The sequence below is a fragment of the Passer montanus genome, unplaced genomic scaffold (assembly GCF_014805655.1).
Source record: "Passer montanus isolate IOZ18808 unplaced genomic scaffold, ASM1480565v1 scaffold432, whole genome shotgun sequence".
Taxonomy (NCBI): domain Eukaryota; kingdom Metazoa; phylum Chordata; class Aves; order Passeriformes; family Passeridae; genus Passer; species Passer montanus.
The window spans coordinates 5,645-25,361 of NW_024369174.1; the positions used below are offsets into that span (position 1 = coordinate 5,645).

The 19,717-nt window shown below is 48.0% G+C and overlaps 5 protein-coding genes across 5 annotated transcripts in view; 3 read left to right on the top strand and 2 right to left on the bottom strand.

The window, feature by feature from the left end:
* Positions 1-376: 376 nt before the first annotated feature.
* Positions 377-919, bottom strand: LOC120507547 (histone H2A type 2-C-like). Its single transcript, XM_039720354.1, has one exon. The coding sequence runs from the start codon at positions 857-859 to the stop codon at positions 470-472; it is 390 nt and encodes a 129-aa protein (XP_039576288.1). The 5' UTR covers positions 860-919; the 3' UTR covers positions 377-469.
* An 882-nt stretch (positions 920-1,801) lies between these two features.
* On the top strand, positions 1,802-2,632 carry LOC120507550 (histone H3). The gene has a single exon (XM_039720356.1). The coding sequence runs from the start codon at positions 2,111-2,113 to the stop codon at positions 2,519-2,521; it is 411 nt and encodes a 136-aa protein (XP_039576290.1). The 5' UTR covers positions 1,802-2,110; the 3' UTR covers positions 2,522-2,632.
* Positions 2,633-3,386: 754 nt separating this feature from the next.
* On the top strand, positions 3,387-3,977 carry LOC120507548 (histone H2A type 2-C). Its single transcript, XM_039720355.1, has one exon. The coding sequence runs from the start codon at positions 3,473-3,475 to the stop codon at positions 3,860-3,862; it is 390 nt and encodes a 129-aa protein (XP_039576289.1). The 5' UTR covers positions 3,387-3,472; the 3' UTR covers positions 3,863-3,977.
* Positions 3,978-4,840: 863 nt separating this feature from the next.
* Positions 4,841-19,717, bottom strand: part of LOC120507551 (histone H3-like) — a 17,887-nt gene continuing 3,010 nt past the window's right edge. The window contains exon 2 of the mRNA XM_039720357.1: positions 4,841-5,216. Coding sequence (XP_039576291.1) covers positions 4,905-5,216 — 312 coding nt within the window. The 3' untranslated portion in view covers positions 4,841-4,904. The remainder of the gene's footprint in view (positions 5,217-19,717) is intronic.
* On the top strand, positions 11,338-12,233 carry LOC120507546 (histone H1.03). The gene is made up of 2 exons (XM_039720353.1): positions 11,338-12,037; positions 12,215-12,233. The coding sequence occupies exon 1, from the start codon at positions 11,353-11,355 to the stop codon at positions 12,031-12,033; it is 681 nt and encodes a 226-aa protein (XP_039576287.1). The 5' UTR covers positions 11,338-11,352; the 3' UTR covers positions 12,034-12,037; positions 12,215-12,233.

Below are 19,717 nucleotides of genomic sequence, written 5' to 3' on the forward strand. Positions count from 1 at the left end.
CCGAACACACGGCAGCTCTTATTGCAGGTCTCGGTCCGTGTTTGAGTGGTCGCACCCTGAGCCATGGCGCGCACGAAGCAGACGGCGCGGAAGTCGACGGGCGGCAAGGCGCCCCGCAAGCAGCTGGCCACCAAGGCTGCCCGCAAGAGCGCGCCGGGAGGGGCAGGAGCCCAACAAATGCTGTCCGTATGTTCTCAGCGTAAGAACTAAACGGAAAATACCCCATACCAGGAAGAAATTGCATGGAGAGGAGGACGTTTTGGCAAGACTTTGTTAACAAAAGATTGAAAAACATTGCTACTTTATCCAACCAAAAAATAAAAAAAAAAAAGTTGAAACAAGAATTGAGTAATTAATACAAAACGGCTTTCACTGTTTAGATAACTCAGCTCTCTTAGGACCTTGTGGGTGGCTCTGAAAAGAGCCTTTGGGTTTCGCTTCTGGACTCCGGACGCTCCCGCCGCCTGCTTTACTTGCTCTTGGCTTTGTGACTCTCCGTCTTCTTGGGCAGCAGCACGGCCTGGATGTTGGGCAGCACGCCGCCCTGCGCGATCGTCACCTTGCCCAGCAGCTTGTTGAGCTCCTCGTCGTTGCGGATGGCGAGCTGCAGGTGGCGGGGGATGATGCGCGTCTTCTTGTTGTCGCGGGCCGCGTTGCCCGCCAGCTCCAGGATCTCGGCCGTCAGGTACTCCAGCACGGCCGCCAGGTACACCGGCGCGCCGGCGCCCACGCGCTCCGCGTAGTTGCCCTTGCGCAGCAGCCGGTGCACGCGGCCCACGGGGAACTGCAGCCCGGCCCGCGACGAGCGCGACTTGGCCTTGGCGCGCGCCTTCCCGCCCTGCTTCCCGCGCCCGGACATCTTCTCTCGGTCTCTCGCTCGCTCGGCCAACAAACTCCCAGCGACACCGACACTCAGCGCCTCCGATACCGCCGCCCGCGGCCCTCCGCCTTTATATCCCCTCCCTGCGCGCCAACGCCGCCTCCTCATAGGCCGACGCTCGCTGCCGGCCCGCGCGCGGCCCAATGGCGCAGCGGATCCCGCGCTGACCAATCGCCACGGCCTCAGCGCCGCCAGGCTCCGCCCGCACGCTCCGCGCGGCCAATGAGGAGCCGCGGAGGGCGGGGCTCGGCTCGCGGCCCCTCCCACGGCCCGGCCCGGCCGCGCCGCGCTCGCTCTGCCCCGGCCTGGGGGGGCTTTGAGAGCAGCCGGCCCCACAGCGCGGCCCTATGGGGGGGCCCAGTCCAGGAAAATACAGAGGAAAAAAAGAGACTGCGGCGGTGTCCGTGAGGGGGAAAAGGGGGACTCTGGACAAGCATATACTTACAGGAGAGAAATGCCCTCCCTCATTTTTAGCGTGACCTTATTTAAACAGCAACTAAGTGAACATAAAACCTTAAATGAATGTAATACTTGGGCTACAGGCTTTGGTTCCTAGCTATATCTCATTTTTCCATAACTGCTTAATAAGGTGTACGTCTCAGTGAATTACATGTAAAAAGTAAAAGGTCACAATGTTCTCCATTCTTGAACTGAAATAACTTTGCTTAGTATGGTTTTAAATTTTTGCTTTCAAGTAGACATTTTCAGTACTATTATTCCCCACTTTACCTTGCACATTTCTGTAACTGTTTAAGGGACCTAAATAAAAATACAAACACTTTAAAGGAATTTTTGTCCTTGTGAATTCTGCACAAATATATCCATGAAAATAAAATGGAACCTTACACACTTAAATGGTGATAAAATGAATTAATAAGCACGGAAAAATTATAAACTTCTATAATGTAAAGAACTTTTGAGCTTTGCATGGTTTAGTATTGAAGCTAAATTTTCTCAGTTAATAATAACAGAAGAGTTAGAAGTTTCGAAAACGGAAAGAGTATAGACTGCAGGTTTATACAAGAAGACAAAGCATTAAGTAAGAATAGGCAGTGAAAAATTGGCGGTATTAGGTAGGGGCGGGAATTTTAAAATTCGAACCAACCAATGACATTCAGCATCCGCCCGTCGGCCAATCAGAGGCTGCAGCGGCGCTATAAATACCCCCCGAACACACGGCAGCTCTTATTGCAGGTCTCGGTCCGTGTTTGAGTGGTCGCACCCTGAGCCATGGCGCGCACGAAGCAGACGGCGCGGAAGTCGACGGGCGGCAAGGCGCCCCGCAAGCAGCTGGCCACCAAGGCTGCCCGCAAGAGCGCGCCGGCCACGGGCGGCGTCAAGAAGCCGCACCGCTACCGGCCCGGCACGGTGGCGCTGCGCGAGATCCGGCGCTACCAGAAGTCCACGGAGCTGCTGATCCGCAAGCTGCCCTTCCAGCGCCTGGTGCGCGAGATCGCGCAGGACTTCAAGACCGACCTGCGCTTCCAGAGCTCGGCCGTCATGGCGCTGCAGGAGGCCAGCGAGGCCTACCTGGTGGGGCTCTTCGAGGACACCAACCTCTGCGCCATCCACGCCAAGCGCGTCACCATCATGCCCAAGGACATCCAGCTGGCCCGCCGCATCCGCGGCGAGCGCGCCTGAGGTTTCTCAGAGCTTTTCCGCCTGTGTGAAACAAGTATCCCAATCAACACAAAGGCTCTTTTAAGAGCCACTACATGCACAATAAAAGGAGCTGTTGCACTCTTAAGTCTGTATTAAGTTTTAGGGACCTTAGCAAAAACCACTGAATTTATGCAGTTATAGAGTGAATGGGGATAGTGTAATATTTTATTCATTTAAATTTTGAAATATAAACGGGAGGGTTGTTATTTTCCGATTCGGAGAAGGTTATTTTTATAAGTTCCAAATGAGTATGGAAACTTAAAATCTTGCAACACCGCAGGGAAAAAAACCCACCGTGAAACAAAGGTAAATTCAACTGACTGCTCTGTGTGCGAACGGGAGGGTTGTTATTTTCCGATTCGGAGAAGGTTATTTTTATAAGTTCCAAATGAGTATGGAAACTTAAAATCTTGCAACACCGCAGGGAAAAAAACCCACCGTGAAACAAAGGTAAATTCAACTGACTGCTCTGTGTGCGTGTCCCTTGTGCCCCGCTTTTCCCCCTCACGGACACCGCCGCAGTCTCTTTTTCCTGTGTATTTTCCTGGACTGGGCCCCCCATAGGGCCGCGCTGTGTGGCCGGCTGCTCTCAAAGCCCCCCCAGGCCGGGGCAGAGCGAGCGCGGCGCGGCCGGGCCGGGCCGTGGGAGGGGCCGCGAGCCGAGCCCCGCCCTCCGCGGCTCCTCATTGGCCGCGCGGAGCGCGCGGGCGGAGGCTGGCGGCGCTGAGGCCGTGGCGATTGGTCAGCGCGGGATCCGCTGCGCCATTGGGCCGCGCGCGGGCCGGCAGCGAGCGTCGGCCTATGAGGAGGCGGCGTTGGCGCGCAGGGAGGGGATATAAAGGCGGAGGGCCGCGGGCGGCGGTATCGGAGGCGCTGAGTGTCGGTGTCGCTGGGAGTTTGTTGGCTGAGCGAGCGAGAGACCGAGAGAAGATGTCCGGGCGCGGGAAGCAGGGCGGGAAGGCGCGCGCCAAGGCCAAGTCGCGCTCGTCGCGGGCCGGGCTGCAGTTCCCTGTCGGCCGTGTCCATCGGCTCCTCCGGAAAGGTAACTACGCGGAGCGGGTGGGCGCTGGAGCTCCCGTCTACATGGCGGCCGTGCTGGAGTACCTGACGGCCGAGATCCTGGAGCTGGCGGGCAACGCGGCCCGCGACAACAAGAAGACGCGCATCATCCCCCGCCACCTGCAGCTCGCCATCCGCAACGACGAGGAGCTCAACAAGCTGCTGGGCAAGGTGACGATCGCGCAGGGCGGCGTGCTGCCCAACATCCAGGCCGTGCTGCTGCCCAAGAAGACGGAGAGTCACAAAGCCAAGAGCAAGTAAAGCAGGCGGCGGGAGCGTCCGGAGTCCAGAAGCGAAACCCAAAGGCTCTTTTCAGAGCCACCCACAGAGTCGAGAAAGAGCTTGAGACGCTGCGGCCCGGGGGAAGGGAAGGGAGGGAAGGGAGGCTGTACTCACGTCCGGCTGCGTGTGCGCGGTTTGCCCGCGTTCCCTGTGCCCGCCTGGGCCGGGCTCGGTGGCAGCGCTGTGCCGGCCCGGAGCCGCTGTTTCGGGAGGAGCGCGGGACGTGCCAGAGCCAGGGGCGGCCCGCGCGCGCTTTGGGAATGGCGCGGGCGCCGAAGGCTCCCTGGGCAGGGCCGCGGGAGGAACAGCGAAGAGCCGAGTCCAGAGCGCCGCTGCTCCGGGCGGGTCTGCAGCTGCCTTTGAGCCATGGGCGGGAAATGGGAAAAAGAAACGGTGCGGCGCCTGGTCGTGGAGAACTTTGGCATATCGCATTTTGCTATACGTTCCCTGTGCCCGCCCGGGCCGGGCTCGGTGGCAGCGCTCTGCCGGCCCGGAGCCGCTGTTTCGGGAGGAGCGCGGGACGTGCCAGAGCCAGGGGCGGCCCGCGCGCGCTTTGGGAATGGCGCGGGCGCCGAGGGCTCCCTGGGCAGGGCCGCGGGAGGAACAGCGAAGAGCCGAGTCCGGAGCGCCGCTGCTCCAGGCGGGTCTGCAGCTGCCTTTGAGCCATGGGCGGGAAATGGGAAAAAGAAACGCTGCGGCGCCTGGTCGTGGATTACTTGGGCATATCGCATTTTGCTATAATTTTCATGGGGAAAGGCAATTAACCCAAGCGTCTTGCCTTGTGTGGATTTTGTGTTTTACTTCTATTTTGAGCCGCTGAGGAACAGCAGCCTGACCTATGCTAAGTCGGAAGGAGAGGGGAGGCAAGATCGGTACATTTTTATGGGGAGGGAATTAAGGGATAAATACAGTAACATACAAATATCAAGACATAGCAATCCAGCTCTTTTGAAAGATGAAGTGGGTGGCTCTTAAAAGAGCCTTTGGGGTTTTTGTCGCGGTGGTTGGGTAAGGCAAGGCTTTAGCCGCCGAAGCCGTAGAGAGTGCGGCCCTGGCGCTTGAGGGCGTAGACCACGTCCATGGCCGTGACCGTCTTCCTCTTGGCGTGCTCCGTGTAGGTGACGGCGTCGCGGATGACGTTCTCCAGGAAGACCTTGAGCACGCCGCGCGTCTCCTCGTAGATGAGCCCCGAGATGCGCTTGACGCCGCCGCGCCGCGCCAGGCGGCGGATGGCCGGCTTGGTGATGCCCTGGATGTTGTCGCGCAGCACCTTGCGGTGCCGCTTGGCGCCGCCCTTGCCGAGCCCCTTGCCGCCCTTGCCAGCCGCTCTTCGCTGGCCCGTCCCCTGCGGGCGGTGTCGGCCCCGGAGCTGTCTGTGGAGTCGGAGCGGCTCCCCGCGGTGGTGTCCGTCTGTGCTCGGTTCCGGGGATGTTTGCAGCCCGCTGCGCTGGGGCTCGGCCGGCCCCGCCGGCCCCGCGAGCCTTCCGCGGGCGCTGGCGCTGCTCTCGGCCGGTGCCGGGTTTCCAAAAAGCGAACAGCCTTAGGAGCCACCTTCCCGAACTTCGCCCGCTTCTCTCTTGCCACCTGTTGCACAGCATGTAATGTCCCTTTAACATTGCCACATCACTTTTTCTACCCGATGATAGAAACATATGCTTGTCTTCCTATGGTTGCTCTCTTTTAGATTTACAATGAATATTTTCTACCTTACTGTGTTTTTTTACCTACTGCACAACTTTTTTGGGTTTTTTTGGTCTCAGATTTAAGGTATAAAGAACCTACTTTTGGGGAGCACTAATTTTTTCCAAGCATGGGGACGAATATTATAATGTGATTTTGTTTTATTTCCTTTAGTAAGTTGTACTAAATCCTCTAAATATCTTGTTCTTATACTGTGTACTGTATACTGGGAACTAAATATGACAGTATATACAAGTATTGTAAAGAAACTTAACCAAGTACACCTTACAGTGAAAATATTTACCAGAAAACTTTATGTCGACTTCATTAGTCTTTCTCCTTTTTTTGATATGTGTTTTGGGCCTACATATGCTCTGGAACCCTGTTAAGCATCACTTCATGTCAATATGTATATACGTATGTATGTGTATATATATATATAATAAAAAATAATGAATAACTTAATAATGTACAAAACCACTGACTAACCATGGCAAGTATTGTGTTAATTCATCATAAATATTCTGAATGAATTTCCAATAGTTGTTCTTAATTCATTCCTCCCGTTTAAGTTTTCCTAGATGGGGTTCATTGTGGGCTTTTTTATGTTTTTCTGAGGATTTGGTGATGTTTGGTATTCTGCTTGGTTTTTGCTTTGTTTTTTTCTTTGAGAAAATCAGCACAGAACTATTATTATATGTAGAAGATATTTTGATTTGCATGTTATGAACACTAAGTTGACTTCTCTATATTTCACCAGTGAGGACCAGCACTCACTGAATACCTGAAATGTGAGCATATCAGCTGTGAACTGCATCTCAAAATTACTTCCAGCCACAGGAAACAGCAGAAATTGCTGTGAAATGGCTGCCGTGGGCTTTATATGCCTCCAGATATTTACGTACATGCAGAGCCTTACAAAGCAAGCTTTATCCATCACTGTATTTTTATTTAGCACTTTTCTGAATAATGTTTTCACTCACTTATGAGCCATCTGGTTATCTTCCTCTCTTTTATCTTCTACAATGCATGCTGAAGAATCCACCCAATAATCTCCTTTTTTATGCAAGAGTTAAAATCTTCACAAAACTGCAAAGCAGCAGGGACACACTTTTCCCTGAATTTTGGTTGTTTACTCAAAGTTTCAAAGGCTGAAGACTAGATGATAAAGTTCCCTTGGAAGCTTTGCTTCATTCATCTGCAATATACATCGTTAGGTTAGAAATAAATCTTCCTCTTCTCTAAATGCTCAGTAAAGAGATTTTAATGCAAAAGTATTAAGACAAGGGAAACATCAAAAAAGGAGGAATGTAAGTATCCCTTTTTTTTTTTTTTTGAAGAAACAGTAAAATTTTAAGTTATTTTAATAGAAACTGAAAGGGAAATAAACATGTTGTAATGTTACAATGCAAGATGTATTTTGTTAAAACTGCAGCACCGATTTAGTAAGTTTTGAAACTTACAGGCAGGCAGGCATTCCATTCCATGCAGGAAGACCTGGGGTGTGTTCTGAGTAACCACTGGGGTCTGCTCTGTTACACACTAATAGCAACTCACTTACCTGGCATCAGTGGAGTTGGACAACTCCATGAACTGGTTTTTTATATGAAGGAAAAGAAAAAAAAATCCACCTAGGTTAGAAATTTTGCAAACATCCCTGACGTCCCTCACTACACTGTAGAAAACCTTCACCTCCTTGTGCCATATCTGGAGTTTCCAAAGGGAATTCCTGTTTGTTGGTTGTAGATGAGAAGGCCTCACTCACCTCCTACCACTACAACCCTGGGAAGAGCTCTAAAATGCTTCCTAAAAAACCACTGCAGGTCACAGCATTCTTCAATCAGCTTTGGGAATCCGACCTGGAAAGTGGCTCTTTCTAGTCCATGCTTATGATCAGATCTGTACTGTAGACTAAACATAAAATGACCCTTCTCACAATTCACATCTTTGTGCCAGCTCCAGCAGATTTAGGTCTAATGCTGCATCAGAAACTCCTTGTGTTCCGTTTAAGAAGGAAAAAAATTACAGTCCATTTGTGTTTCTGCATGCTGGGCAGGAGGATTTCTGTCCTCTCAATGATATTAGTGGACAAATATTGAGATACAATTTCCATCTGTATTTGAATAGTGTGAATTTTAATTTCTATGATTTAAAAATTTTTTCATTTCCTTAAAATGAGGCATGTTCTATCACACGAGGAAAAAAGCAAAAGAAATAAAATGTTTATGTCTTTCAAATGTGGAATACAGAGTTTTTAACATTCTGAATTGCATATCTCACCTTAGGCCTTGGCCTAGACCCAGAAATTATCAGATAGATAAAATAAGATTACTGTACAACCAAGCCAGAAGCCTCACCATTGTGGAAGCCACAACATTTGGTGAAGAATTTGGGTGCTGTTCATTTAGGCATGGGGTAAAGAAAATACTCAGTCTATGTTTGTTATAGGACATTTTGACTTTACTAGTCATTCAGGAAAATATCAGTGGGCACAGAGAAAAATAATGGCAGCCTTCCACTTATTTAAGCAAAAGTAGCAAAAATCTATTGTTTATTTTACATAAGATCACCCATGCTAGGCATCACCTTTGAAATTTGGCATTAAAGCACATAAAACCAATAATTTTTTTACTACTAACCCTATTCATTGTTGGAACAGGAGCAAGGTTAGATGCCCAATTTTGGTAATCAATGTGCATAAAGTGTAATTAATTTACAGCATGTGTGGGATTTTGATGCAGAACATGAACCCACTTGACAATGTTTTTTTGTTGTTTTTGTTTTTCCCCCCTCTTTTAACCTTCTGAAAAAACTGGGTAGAATACCTGTGCAGGCCTGTACTAATTCATAAGCATGTTTATTCCCTGGAAGGAAAGCAACAATAGCTTACTAAAATATTTCAATATTTCTATTGACATTTGCGGATTTTCAAAATATGGGGAAGGCAAATGGAATGATGATACCCAAACACAACTTCTAGGTGAAGAAATGATGGAGTATCAAACCCTGGGAAGCCTCCCTGATACACAAATGCAAATGCACCAGCTTGCCCTGTTGAGCACATGTTCCCTTTTTTGTGTTTTTCTATAGCGGCTGAAAAAATAAATTCTAGTCTACAGTGGCTGAGAAATTAAAGCTCACTGGGCAACACAAATACTTGGATGATTCTAAGCTATTGTGCCTGAATATCCAAAAGCAAAACACAGCTGAAGGAAAAAAGTCAGGCAAATTACGTCTGACTTGCTTCTACACTCAGGTCTGCCCTTCCTGTCTTGTGCTCACCTTTGTTTTGGTCTCCACCAAAGAGGAATTCACAAGAGTTCCTTTCCTGCCAGCATCCACTGCCCCACATTATCAAATCTGCTTTTTCTTGGACTCTCACAGAGGGTAGAGATTATCCCCAAGGCTCAGTGACACCTTACATGAAGGAGAGATGAGTTTGAGAGAGTTGAATCACAACTCTAAACACTTCCCCATTCCTAAGTAAATCAATATACAATCATGACAATGATAATGATGAAAAATACTAATTGTTCTGTTTATATTCCCAGGAATTTCAGAATTCCTTTCTGCCATAAACATACAATCATGACAATGAAAATAACAAAAAAATACTAATTGTTCTGTTTATATTCCCAGGAATTTCAGAATTCCTTTCTGCCATAAAGAAGTAGGAAGAAATAAAAGGTTACTGAGTCTTTCAAGGGTTGATCAAGACTACAACAGTTCCTGTACAAGAAAATGGAGAGATAGCTGCCAATAAATGTGAATATCTTGACACAAATTAACCACTGATATGTAAATATCAAGGGACTAGAAAAGTAGAGATCTTAGCACCAGTGCCTCTGGGTGGTTTTGAACTGTTTTTGTTATGGGATTACTATTACTAGTTTAAAAAAAAATATTTTCAGCTGGCATTCAGTAGTGTCACAGAAGGCCTTAATCCTCCCCCACTATAGGAAATAAGTATCAGATTAAGTGGGCATTAAATTTATTTTAAAAAATATTTTCAGCATTCTGCTGGTGTTCAGCAGTGTCACAGAAGGCCTTAATCCTCCCCCACTATAGGAAATAAGTATCAGATTAAGTGGGCATTAAATTTATTTTCCCATTTCTGTGATTAAGCAAGGAACAATGCAACATTCTGCAGGGACACACCAGGGTTTTGTTATGCTTGTTATCATCATCCAAAACGTGCATTTACTTTTGTTTCAGAGGTTTAATAAGGGAGACCTCACTAAGCTGTATTTTTTTTCAATGTTTACCTTCAAGCAGGGGAAAACAGGTATTTCAAATTACCAGAATAAATCCAGTATTTCCTCTGACTATAGCACTTTAGTTTTTTCAATTAAACGAGGGTAATAAGAAAAGAACACGACAATTCTCAAATTACTGAAGTCGCTGAGTTTCTTCATTTTCACACTCTCAAACAGCGGGGACTCCAGGTTTTACCGACATTTCATTCATCCTTTCGCACCTCCTTTTAGCTCTGAATTTAGCTGCTCGCAGGGTTTTAGGAGCTGATGATAGCCCCGGATATGGAGGGTACAAAGACAATACGGCTGCAGGCAGACTGTTAACTGCTCGGAGTTTGAAAGAAAGAAACATTGCATTGAAAACGAAGAAAAAAAAAACAAAAAAGGAAAAAAAAGAGAGAATCTATGCATTGTTTGTAGTACGGAGCTGCCACTTCCCGGGGCAGGAATGCTCTTGCTAAGGTGTAGGTTCGGTTCTTCTGAAAGTAAAGAAGTGGTGAATCGCCAGATGGTGTTATCAAAGAGAGAAGCTTACGCAACCAACATTCTTTCATTAAAACCGAGAAACCAGTTTTGCCCTAAGTGTCCTGGCTACTCAACACACCCTCAAAAGTTGAATTTTCAGGTTTAACTCCCCGTACAATTCAAAATTCAGTACACTCCAGATTCTGCTTCCCAACCAATTTTAATTACGGGGCAAAGGAGAATAATTACGGCACGTATTAACACTAAAAGCAGATAAAGCGTGATCGCAGTTGTCCTGATTTCGGGATTTAACAAAGGAAAGCTACTTCGTTAAGGTTATATGGAAAATGCAGCGACAGGAGCATCGGTGCACAGAGGGGGCACGCCGGTGCTTTGTCCCCCTGGAATGCCCGAGCACAAGGAAAGGAACACGGACTTGCACGCAGGCTGCCAAAGCACAAGCGCTGCCCGAAGGCACCGGCCGAGGCACGGCGGTGCCTGAGGAGCCGAGCGCGGGGATTTCGGGGGGAAGCGGCTCGGCCGCGGGAGCCGGCGCTGCACCGGCCTCTGGGACCGCGGGGCAACACTGTGTTACTTCCTCGGGTTAAATCTCCATTTGCTCTGACACCAACCGCTCGAACCACTCCGGTTTTTTCCTGATCTGTAGAGGACCTTCTAAAGAACAAGATTTTGTGCCAGTTGTGCCCATTTAGCTCACGGTAGATTTTTAATTTAAAATATAAACCGAAGCTTTCTCCCTGCCGAGGTCTCTGCAGCCGCCCGCCGCTAAGTTTCGGCGGTCGCGTTTCCCTCATTTCTGCTCCTTCTAAGGAGAAACTCCACTGGCTTGTAGCGCAGACTCCCCCCTTCCCTCCCGGCCAGAAACGGGGTGCAGAGGCGGCAAATTTCGTGAGGAAAAAGCGCTTTTTGGACCTTGAAGAAACACAGCGGGCGCGGCGGCGGGCGGCGGAGCGGCGCGGCGCGCACCAATCAGCGCGCGGGCGCCGCTATAAAAGGCGCGGCGGCGGCGGCGCCTCCATTGTTCGCCGGGACCGCGCCGCAGCCGCCATGGCCGAGACCGCTCCCGTCGCCGCGCCCGATGTCGCCGCCGCCGCCCCGGCCCCGGCCAAAGCTCCCGCCGCCAAGAAGCCGAAGAAGGCGGCGAGCGGCTCCAAGGCCCGCAAGCCCGCGGGGCCCAGCGTCACCGAGCTGATCACCAAGGCCGTGGCCGCCTCCAAGGAGCGCAAGGGGCTCTCGCTCGCCGCGCTCAAGAAGGCGCTGGCCGCCGGCGGCTACGATGTGGAAAAAAGTAACAGCCGCATCAAGCTGGGCATTAAGAGCCTCGTTAGCAAGGGCGTCCTGGTGCAGACCAAGGGCACCGGCGCCTCCGGCTCTTTCCGCCTCAGCAAGAAGCCCGGAGAAGGGAAGGAAAAAGCTCCGAAGAAAAAAGCTGCCGCAGCCAAGCCCAAGAAGCCGGCGGCGAAGAAACCCGCCAGCGCCGCCAAGAAGCCCAAGAAGGCGGCGGCGGTGAAGAAGAGCCCCAAGAAAGCCAAGAAGCCGGCGGCTGCAGCGGCCAAGAAAGCAGCGAAGAGCCCCAAGAAGGCGACAAAAGCTGCCAAGCCCAAAAAAGCGGCGGCAGCAGCGAAGAGCCCGGCTAAGGCAAAGGCGGTGAAGCCCAAAGCAGCCAAGCCCAAGGCAGCTAAGCCCAAAGCAGCGAAGGCAAAGAAGGCAGCACCCAAGAAAAAGTAAATGGGTGCGGAAAAAAACCCTGTCTGCCTTGCAGATAAACCCAACGGCTCTTTTAAGAGCCACCCAATTTTTCACAAAAAGAGCTGGAACTCTTAAATTTATTTTCTTTTTAATCTTTGTGTTATCCGTGCGCAATTAAAACTTTTTTTTTTTTTTGACTCTTCATTGCTGTCTCTTTTAGGTGGACCCTGTAACTTCTTTGCGCTGTTCATCGCCGGTGCAGAGCAGCACCGCAGCGGAGCTCAGCGCGGCGCATCTCAAATAAATAAATAAATAATCCCCGAGCGGCGCTGCAAATACCATCCCGCTCTGTGCAGGAAACCGGGGCCGACCGGAGCTCCTCGGGGTGGCGAGAGGCACCGCTCAGGGCGCCTCGGCTCCTGGCGGGGGGATGGCGATGGGATTGGGGATGCTGGGGGCATGGGGATAGGGATAGGGATGGGGATAGGGATAGGGATAGGGATAGGGATGCTGCAGCTCCCCGTGGTTCATCCGCCCTCGGCCGGGAGGCGGAGAGCGGCGCCGGGAAGAGCCTCGCACCGCCCCCGAGCCCGGCAGATTTCGAAAAGCCCGCGCTCCGCAAACATTGGCCGTCGCTCGGGCTTTTCGGGTGCCCGGCCATTTGCGGGTTAAAAAGACGCTCCCCCTTTCTCTTTACGTTCGAATGCCCTGGTAGGTTTGTACCGCCTCTCCCACCTCCCTCATCCCTTCGTCCTTTTTCTCTCCCTGTCCGGTTTTGTGCCCGCTTTGGGAGCCGTGGCGCCAGCGGGCTCCGAGGGATTACAGTTTGGAGCTGCCTTGGTGCAGTGCTGCGCTTCGGCGCTCACTCGCTCACTGGAGCTGCCGCGCTCAGCTCTTTACAGGGTGTTCATTTTGGCCCACTTGGAAGCATAAAAACTTGGTATTTTCAGCACAGGTAACAGCCTATAGCTGGTCACTGGCAGTTCTCCCATCTCTGTTTAAAGGATGCAGTGCACACTTTGTTTTACTTTTTACTTGCTCTGTGAAGAAGTGGCTTACTGGGAGTATGAGGAGAGCATAGCCTGTGGGCCAGGATTTACTTTGTTAATGAGCACAGAGCTGGAGCAAAGCTGATCTCTCACTCATATGACTCAAATATTGTAAGGAATTGTTCCACACAGCAATAAAGGGTGTATGTGTGCAGGAGCACTGAATGCACTGCCTAATGAGCTCCAGTGGTTATACTGTCCATTTCAGGAGCAAAATTACCCTTAAATCAAAAATTCCTGTTAAACTTGTGAAGCTGGGTTAGGCAGATGCGTTTCCCTGCTGGGAAAAGGGAGTGCAGCAGCAAAGAGCAAGAGTGGCCTGGGAAAACTCGTGCTGCGGGGATAAGTGTAAGGTCACGTTTATGCCAACTGCACCACTGGCATGTCAGTCACAACCCAAATTCATCGTTTCTCACCCTCCTTTCCCCTGAGCTTGGGCACTGCTGGCCCTGCAGTCTGAGCTCAGCTGTGGCAGAGCCGTGCACAGCTCCAGGCTGGTTCCCCTCAGAAACAGCCGAGGTTAAATCACCAAATCACCAAGCGTCTGACACGGTCTGGTCCCTGCCTGTCCCTCAGGACCCACACCACCTTCAGAAGGCTTCTCTAGCTGATAAGCAGATTCCTATTCCTGACATAAGAAACGCTGATATTCTCAGAAAAACTCAGGGGTTACTCTTTTGCTATCATGGCTCAAATTCCTTGCTAACCTACTGAACTGAGGTTCAGTTTCGTGATTTATGATTGCAGTGAAGAGGGAACACATCTCACTCTTCTATGACACATTTTTTTGGACATATGGTCATTAATTTTTTAATTAATTTAACATTAAGCATGTTAAGATGCCTTGATACTGGCAAAAGAAAGAAAATGCATAAGCTCTGCTCAGTATTTTCTAAGATGTGCTGGTGTTTAGTGTCTGATCATACTTCAACAAAAAACCAAAGGATATACTTTATGATTAAATGCTCAGCCCCAAAAGTAGAAAGAAGGTAAAAAACAAATCAACAAGGGTTCAGTATTGCAATTTATTACAAGACAGACCTTGTTTCATTTCTTTTCTCTTCCATAGGGTCAGCTGTTTATTTCACAGATGTGCTTACTTAACAAATGTCAATATCAAAAGTCTGTGGTGTTCCAATAATGCAAAATGAACCACTGAATTAGATAAAGGTCTACATACAGCAGAACAGACATAGGAACCTGCCAAGAATTCTGTTTAAGTTACTCCCCCCAGAATAACAAGTCACTTTCTACTGATGAACACTTTTTAATAATGGGGTTACAGAATTTTTCATCAGCATTAGTCACCACAAAGCCCAATGGCCTGTCAGATTACAAAACCAGGTTTCAAACATATGTTTCTCCCTGTGTTCATTCTCTCTTAGTGGGTTATGTTATTCCTGTACTTGTGTACATCTATATCTTTTATGGTAGTTGTCAGGTGAAAGAGTTTGTTTTGCCTGGTCTCATCATGTCTTTGAAAAACAATAAAAAACTCTCCCTTAAGGGCTCAATTCTTAAAAACATCAAAGGTGGAGTTTTATTGCTAGTGAAACTATTCCACTAAGTTATTAACAGATCATCTGTGTTTGGTAGAGAAAATTAGAAGCTAGACTTCCATAAAAAGCAAACGGTGTTAGTTCAGGCACAAAGATGTTTAAACTTTGTGCTGGAAACTTTTGATAAGACAGGGATGTTGAAGTTGTTGCTGAGCAGTGCTTACACAGATCCAAGGCCTTTTCTGCTTCTCACACCGCCTCGCCCATGAGCAGTGCACCAGGAGGTGGGAGGGGACACAGCCCCTCAGGACAGCTGATCCCAGCTGCCCAAAGGGATTTTCCAAACCGTGCAGTTTCGTGAACAACAGATAAAGTTGTGGGGAAGAAGAAGGGAGGAGAGGATTCCAGTGATAGCTTTCATCTTCCCAAGTCACCATCAGGATGACAGATCCCTGCTCTCCTGGAGGTGCCTGTACCCCTGTCTGCCCATGGGAAGCGATGAATTCCTTGTTTTCCTTTGTTTGCATGCATGGCTTTTGCTTCACCAATTAAATTGTCTTGATATCAAGGCACAAAGTGTTTTTTCACTTTTCTGATTTTTTCCCCCCATCTCTGGAAATCAGTGAGGGAGCAGCTGCATTGTGCTGAATTGCTGGCTGGGGTTAAACCATGACAGCTGAATAAAGCAGAGAAAAACTCCTTCCTGTTATCCTGGGCTAAATAAATTGTAAAATGTAAATTATATACATTTAAAGATCAAGTTTGCAGGTTCTCAAAAGGAAGGAGCTGTTTTCAATTGTGAAACACCTACAATGTGTGGGCAGGAAGCTGGGGACAGCCAGATGTGGAGTCTGGAAGAGGGTAACATAAATAGCATTAATACCAGACCTGGTCGCTGCTGCTTGCATGACAGTAGCACAGATTTGAACCAGCTTGAAATTGGGTGCAGAACCACTTTTCAACTAGACACCTTTGACATAGTAAGATTACAGAACAGAGTTTTCCTTCCACAAGTTTAATTTTTACTATCTAGATCACAATGCACCCAGTGTTCTGCTGGACACAGGGTTATCAAATATTCTTCTGTGGGAATTTGAGATCTCTCCTCTACCTAACATGTTGTCAAAGCATAACGAAGGCCTTGGTGTGACTCCTCTTGGGATCCCCATTCACTCTCCATGTTCAATTTTGGACAATTATTTCTAGGCTTGGATTTATGTTGCATTCTGACTTTCACTTTGCACATAGTTTTGTTGATCTCTTTGAACTTCTATTCCCACATGAATTTTGTTCATCAGTCCTGCAGGAACAGCTGAGACATCAGTGAAACCTCAGTGACTGCAGGATTCTTTTTTCAATGATTTCAGGATTGGGCTGCCAACAGCTATGGAAGAATTGAAATGTAAAAAATAATAATAGGATTATAGCTTACATCAAACATTGAAACTTGATCTAGCAAAAGAAATCCTTGCCTGCAGCATGGAGGTGTGAGATGAAAACCAAGGGCCAAGGCAAGGGCTGTAGCTCACTGCCTGTGGCCTGCACTGCACCTCCTGTTATCTGTGCACATCAGGAGATTTGTTCTTGGTGTCAGAGAGAATGATTGGGCTGAAGGGCAGCTCCTGGGGAGATAGGATGGCCACACTCTGCGTGTGAGGAACAGCACAATTGGATCAAAGTCATGATCTGAACTTTGAAGGACACATGGCCAAAACAGGAACTTTTGCCTGATAAAGTCAATTATACATTTAATTGCAGACTACTGTATATGGTGATAACTTCTACGAAGTATGTGCTGCCACATATGTGACTATGCTACTCAGTTCTCCACCTAGATCATGCCACACGTGAGAGGGAGGGTGGGATAAGATCATGTTTTAGATAAGGAGGGTAGAAATTTAACCTGTTTGGGAGGGAGACAAAAAGACCTTGGAGACAGTCAACAGGCTACTCTCCTCTCCCTCCTCCCAGATGGGCAGGCCTTTTTGGTAAACTGCATAAAATAATAACAATAACAACAACAATAATAATAGTAATGTCTGGGTTAACACAACATTATTGTTCTTGTTGGAGCTTTATCCTAGTGCACTTAGCACTGGCAGTTCTGGATTTATAGTTCAGTTTCTTCAATAAACTGCTCTGTTCTCCTGTCTGTGATTACAGAAGTTCTTCAATACAATCACATCTATAGAGCTGAAATGTTAAGCTGCACTATTTGTGAATCTGTGCTCATGTTTCTTATTTTACACTACCAGGCTTACAGTGCTGAATTTGCAGGAATCAAAACTTAAGGCCAGCTGCACCCAGCCCCTCTGATGTGTGAGGATGAGCTGGAATGCAAGGGTGCTCGTTCTCTGTCAAGTTTCTGTACTCTTAATGCAACACAGAGGTTAGTCTGTATGATCTTTGAATGTCTCTTCCATAGGAAATGATTCAATGGATCTTAAGTTACTGTTTAATTTTATCAGACCTCACAGAATAGATGAAATTTAATGTATAATTAAGAATCAGCAGTGAGTGAAGAAGAGCAGGAACTCAGCTCAAAACTTGCTTTTCCAAATGGTTTCTGATTATTTGCAAAGCAAACAGACAGCAAGAGACAGAGGAAAATGTTATGTAGTCACAGATCCTGGGGCAGAAGCAGCTCATTATGGAGCAGGATTTATGTTATGAGATTGTACCTTCATTTTATTCCTTTGGGGGAAAAAAAAAAAAAAAAGCTCAGTTTTACAGAGCTGTATGATACATCACAAGCTCCTTAGGTGTGTGATTTGCTCAGGATTTTGTGGTAGCCTCATGGCAGGCATCTGCAAGTGGTAGCAGTTCCTAGGGAGGAGCTGTGATAGATTCAGAGTCCCTGAGGTCTGCTTGAACAGACGGAGGGGCTGCATTTTCATAGCAGAGTAACTTCAGGGAGTTCTGCAGTGCTACACTGCCCTGTTGGTGACACCCTGGGGACTCCCCTGTGTACTCAGAGTGACAAACCTGCTGCAAGCATGACACCAAGTGTACTGGTACCAGTGCAGGACATACCTACCTTACTCAAAAATCTGCTGGAAGTGCCAGAAGAGCTGACTGCAGTCTCGGGGCTCATCTACGAGGAGACGCGCGGCGTGCTCAAGGTCTTCCTGGAGAACGTCATCCGCGACGCCGTCACCTACACGGAGCACGCCAAGAGGAAGACGGTCACGGCCATGGACGTGGTCTACGCCCTCAAGCGCCAGGGCCGCACTCTCTACGGCTTCGGCGGCTAAAGCCTTGCCTTAGCGAACCACCGCGACAAAAAACCCAAAGGCTCTTTTAAGAGCCACCCACCTATTCCTTTAAAGGAGCTGTATTACGATGTTACAGAGATCGGAAGAGAAGGATGACATTGTTTTTAAATGTTTCCAAAGGTGTTAATGCAATGTTACTAGTGCTTTAGCGGATCTCTCAAATGTGTAAGTTCGCTGCTAACAGGGAATTTCTCTGCCGTATAGGGTGGCTCTTTTGTGCTCCAAATTCTTTTCCAAAAAATATTAGGAAATTTTAACGAATATTAATGCTAGAGAAAAATCGTTCAGCTGCCCTGAGGTGAATGCTTGCTGATATTTCTATTGCCCCCCACACGCACACCTTGTCTATGATATATTTGCTTCTAAAATAAAGGAGTAAATCTAATTCTGTTTTCTAGTGATCTTTTGGTGCGTGAGGGGGAGGGAGGGAGAAAGGGAGGGATGGGAGGGGACTAGACAATAAAACCAAATTATGAGCCTAGGAACATTTTCTTCTTAATGTATCAAAAGATGCCTTCTTTTGATACTTTTGTCAACACAAATAAATACAAAAAAGAATCCCCCCCGAAAAATTTTGTTGTACCTAGAGATCAAAAGGAAAAAAAACTTTAACATTAAAAAAAAAATTAACATTACATGAAACCTTTGAAAATTATTTGGCAATTGCAGCCAATTATATCAATATGTACTTGTGGCTGCATCTGGTTTTCTCACACTTTCATGAGTAGGGGAAAATTAAATAGGAGACCAATACCATATTTCTTTTCAATTAATTTCAACAAAAGCAAAAAAAAAAATCAATAGCCAAAGTGTCATCATCATGATGTTGCCTGATGACATGTAAAGCTTCTTATTCAGAATTTCCTAATGAAATTAAAACATGAAAACATGAGAATAGTACTTTAAAAATGATGTCGATCACTACAGCTTGTATCACTGTGTCATTGTATCAAACCAACAACCTGTGCTCCTGGATTTTGGAGTGCCCCTGTTTGACGGTGCCAGCCCATCTGTGCTTTGTGTCTTTGCGAATTACGTGTCTATTCACGTAAGGAGCTCTGTACAACGTTGAAAGGATATTTTCCTTCTTTTGTGAACGGCCCATCATTAAAAATAGCAAACCAAAGCAAAGACACAAAGACAGAAGCTATAAAGTGCCAGTGCGGAGTTTCAGCCCCCGCGGAGCTGCGGAGGGGCAGAGCCGCCGCAGGAAGAGCTGGAGCACTACTTGAAATTTTCCTTTAAGTTTACTCCTGATGCTTCGCAATACCGCGAAGTGAAAAGTACTTTTAAAACACTCAGTAGGAGTAGTGTGTGAAGTAGAAGTTGGGAGGAGGGTGATCAGAGAGCCTCGGGCAGGGTGGGGGGGTTTTCACATCCCTGTGGCTGATGGATGTGACACAGCTTTGAGGAGAGAAGGGGGTGGCGGGGCCTCACAGGGACCCTCCTGTGCCTGGGATCGATCCGTGCTCAGGAAATTGCAGCTGAAACCCCGCCCGGCGCGTTCCAGGCAAGGGCAGGAGCTCCCCGCGTTACCGTGCTCTGTTCCCGTGCTGTGCTGCTGTCCCTCGTTACCGCCACAGCCAACAAAGAGATCCCTTGAGGGGGCTGCCACCCTGCTCCAGCAGTTCTTAACTCCCGGAACGAGAACAACCATCGCAATAGATCAGCTTTGATTATCTCAGTTTTGATGTATATTGTTATACCTGGTGTTAAAGCAATGGGCAGCCATGCTGATGGCAGAGGGTGCCTGAGGCTTCTTGCAGCACTGAAAAGTAACTGAAAAGGCCAAGAAACTGATTGAAAAGTACTGGGGATTAAGGAATAGTTTACCAAAATTTTCCAGGTTTGTTACTGTAATAATACAAAATGGGGGGGGGGGGGGGGGGAGGGTGTGTTT

Excerpts from the sequence above, each read along its gene's own strand:
- LOC120507550 (XM_039720356.1), top strand. The coding sequence starts at position 2,111 with ATGGCGCGCACGAAGCAGACGGCGCGGAAGTCGACGGGCGGCAAGGCG.
- LOC120507547 (XM_039720354.1), bottom strand. The coding sequence starts at position 859 with ATGTCCGGGCGCGGGAAGCAGGGCGGGAAGGCGCGCGCCAAGGCCAAG.
- LOC120507546 (XM_039720353.1), top strand. The coding sequence starts at position 11,353 with ATGGCCGAGACCGCTCCCGTCGCCGCGCCCGATGTCGCCGCCGCCGCC.
- LOC120507548 (XM_039720355.1), top strand. The coding sequence starts at position 3,473 with ATGTCCGGGCGCGGGAAGCAGGGCGGGAAGGCGCGCGCCAAGGCCAAG.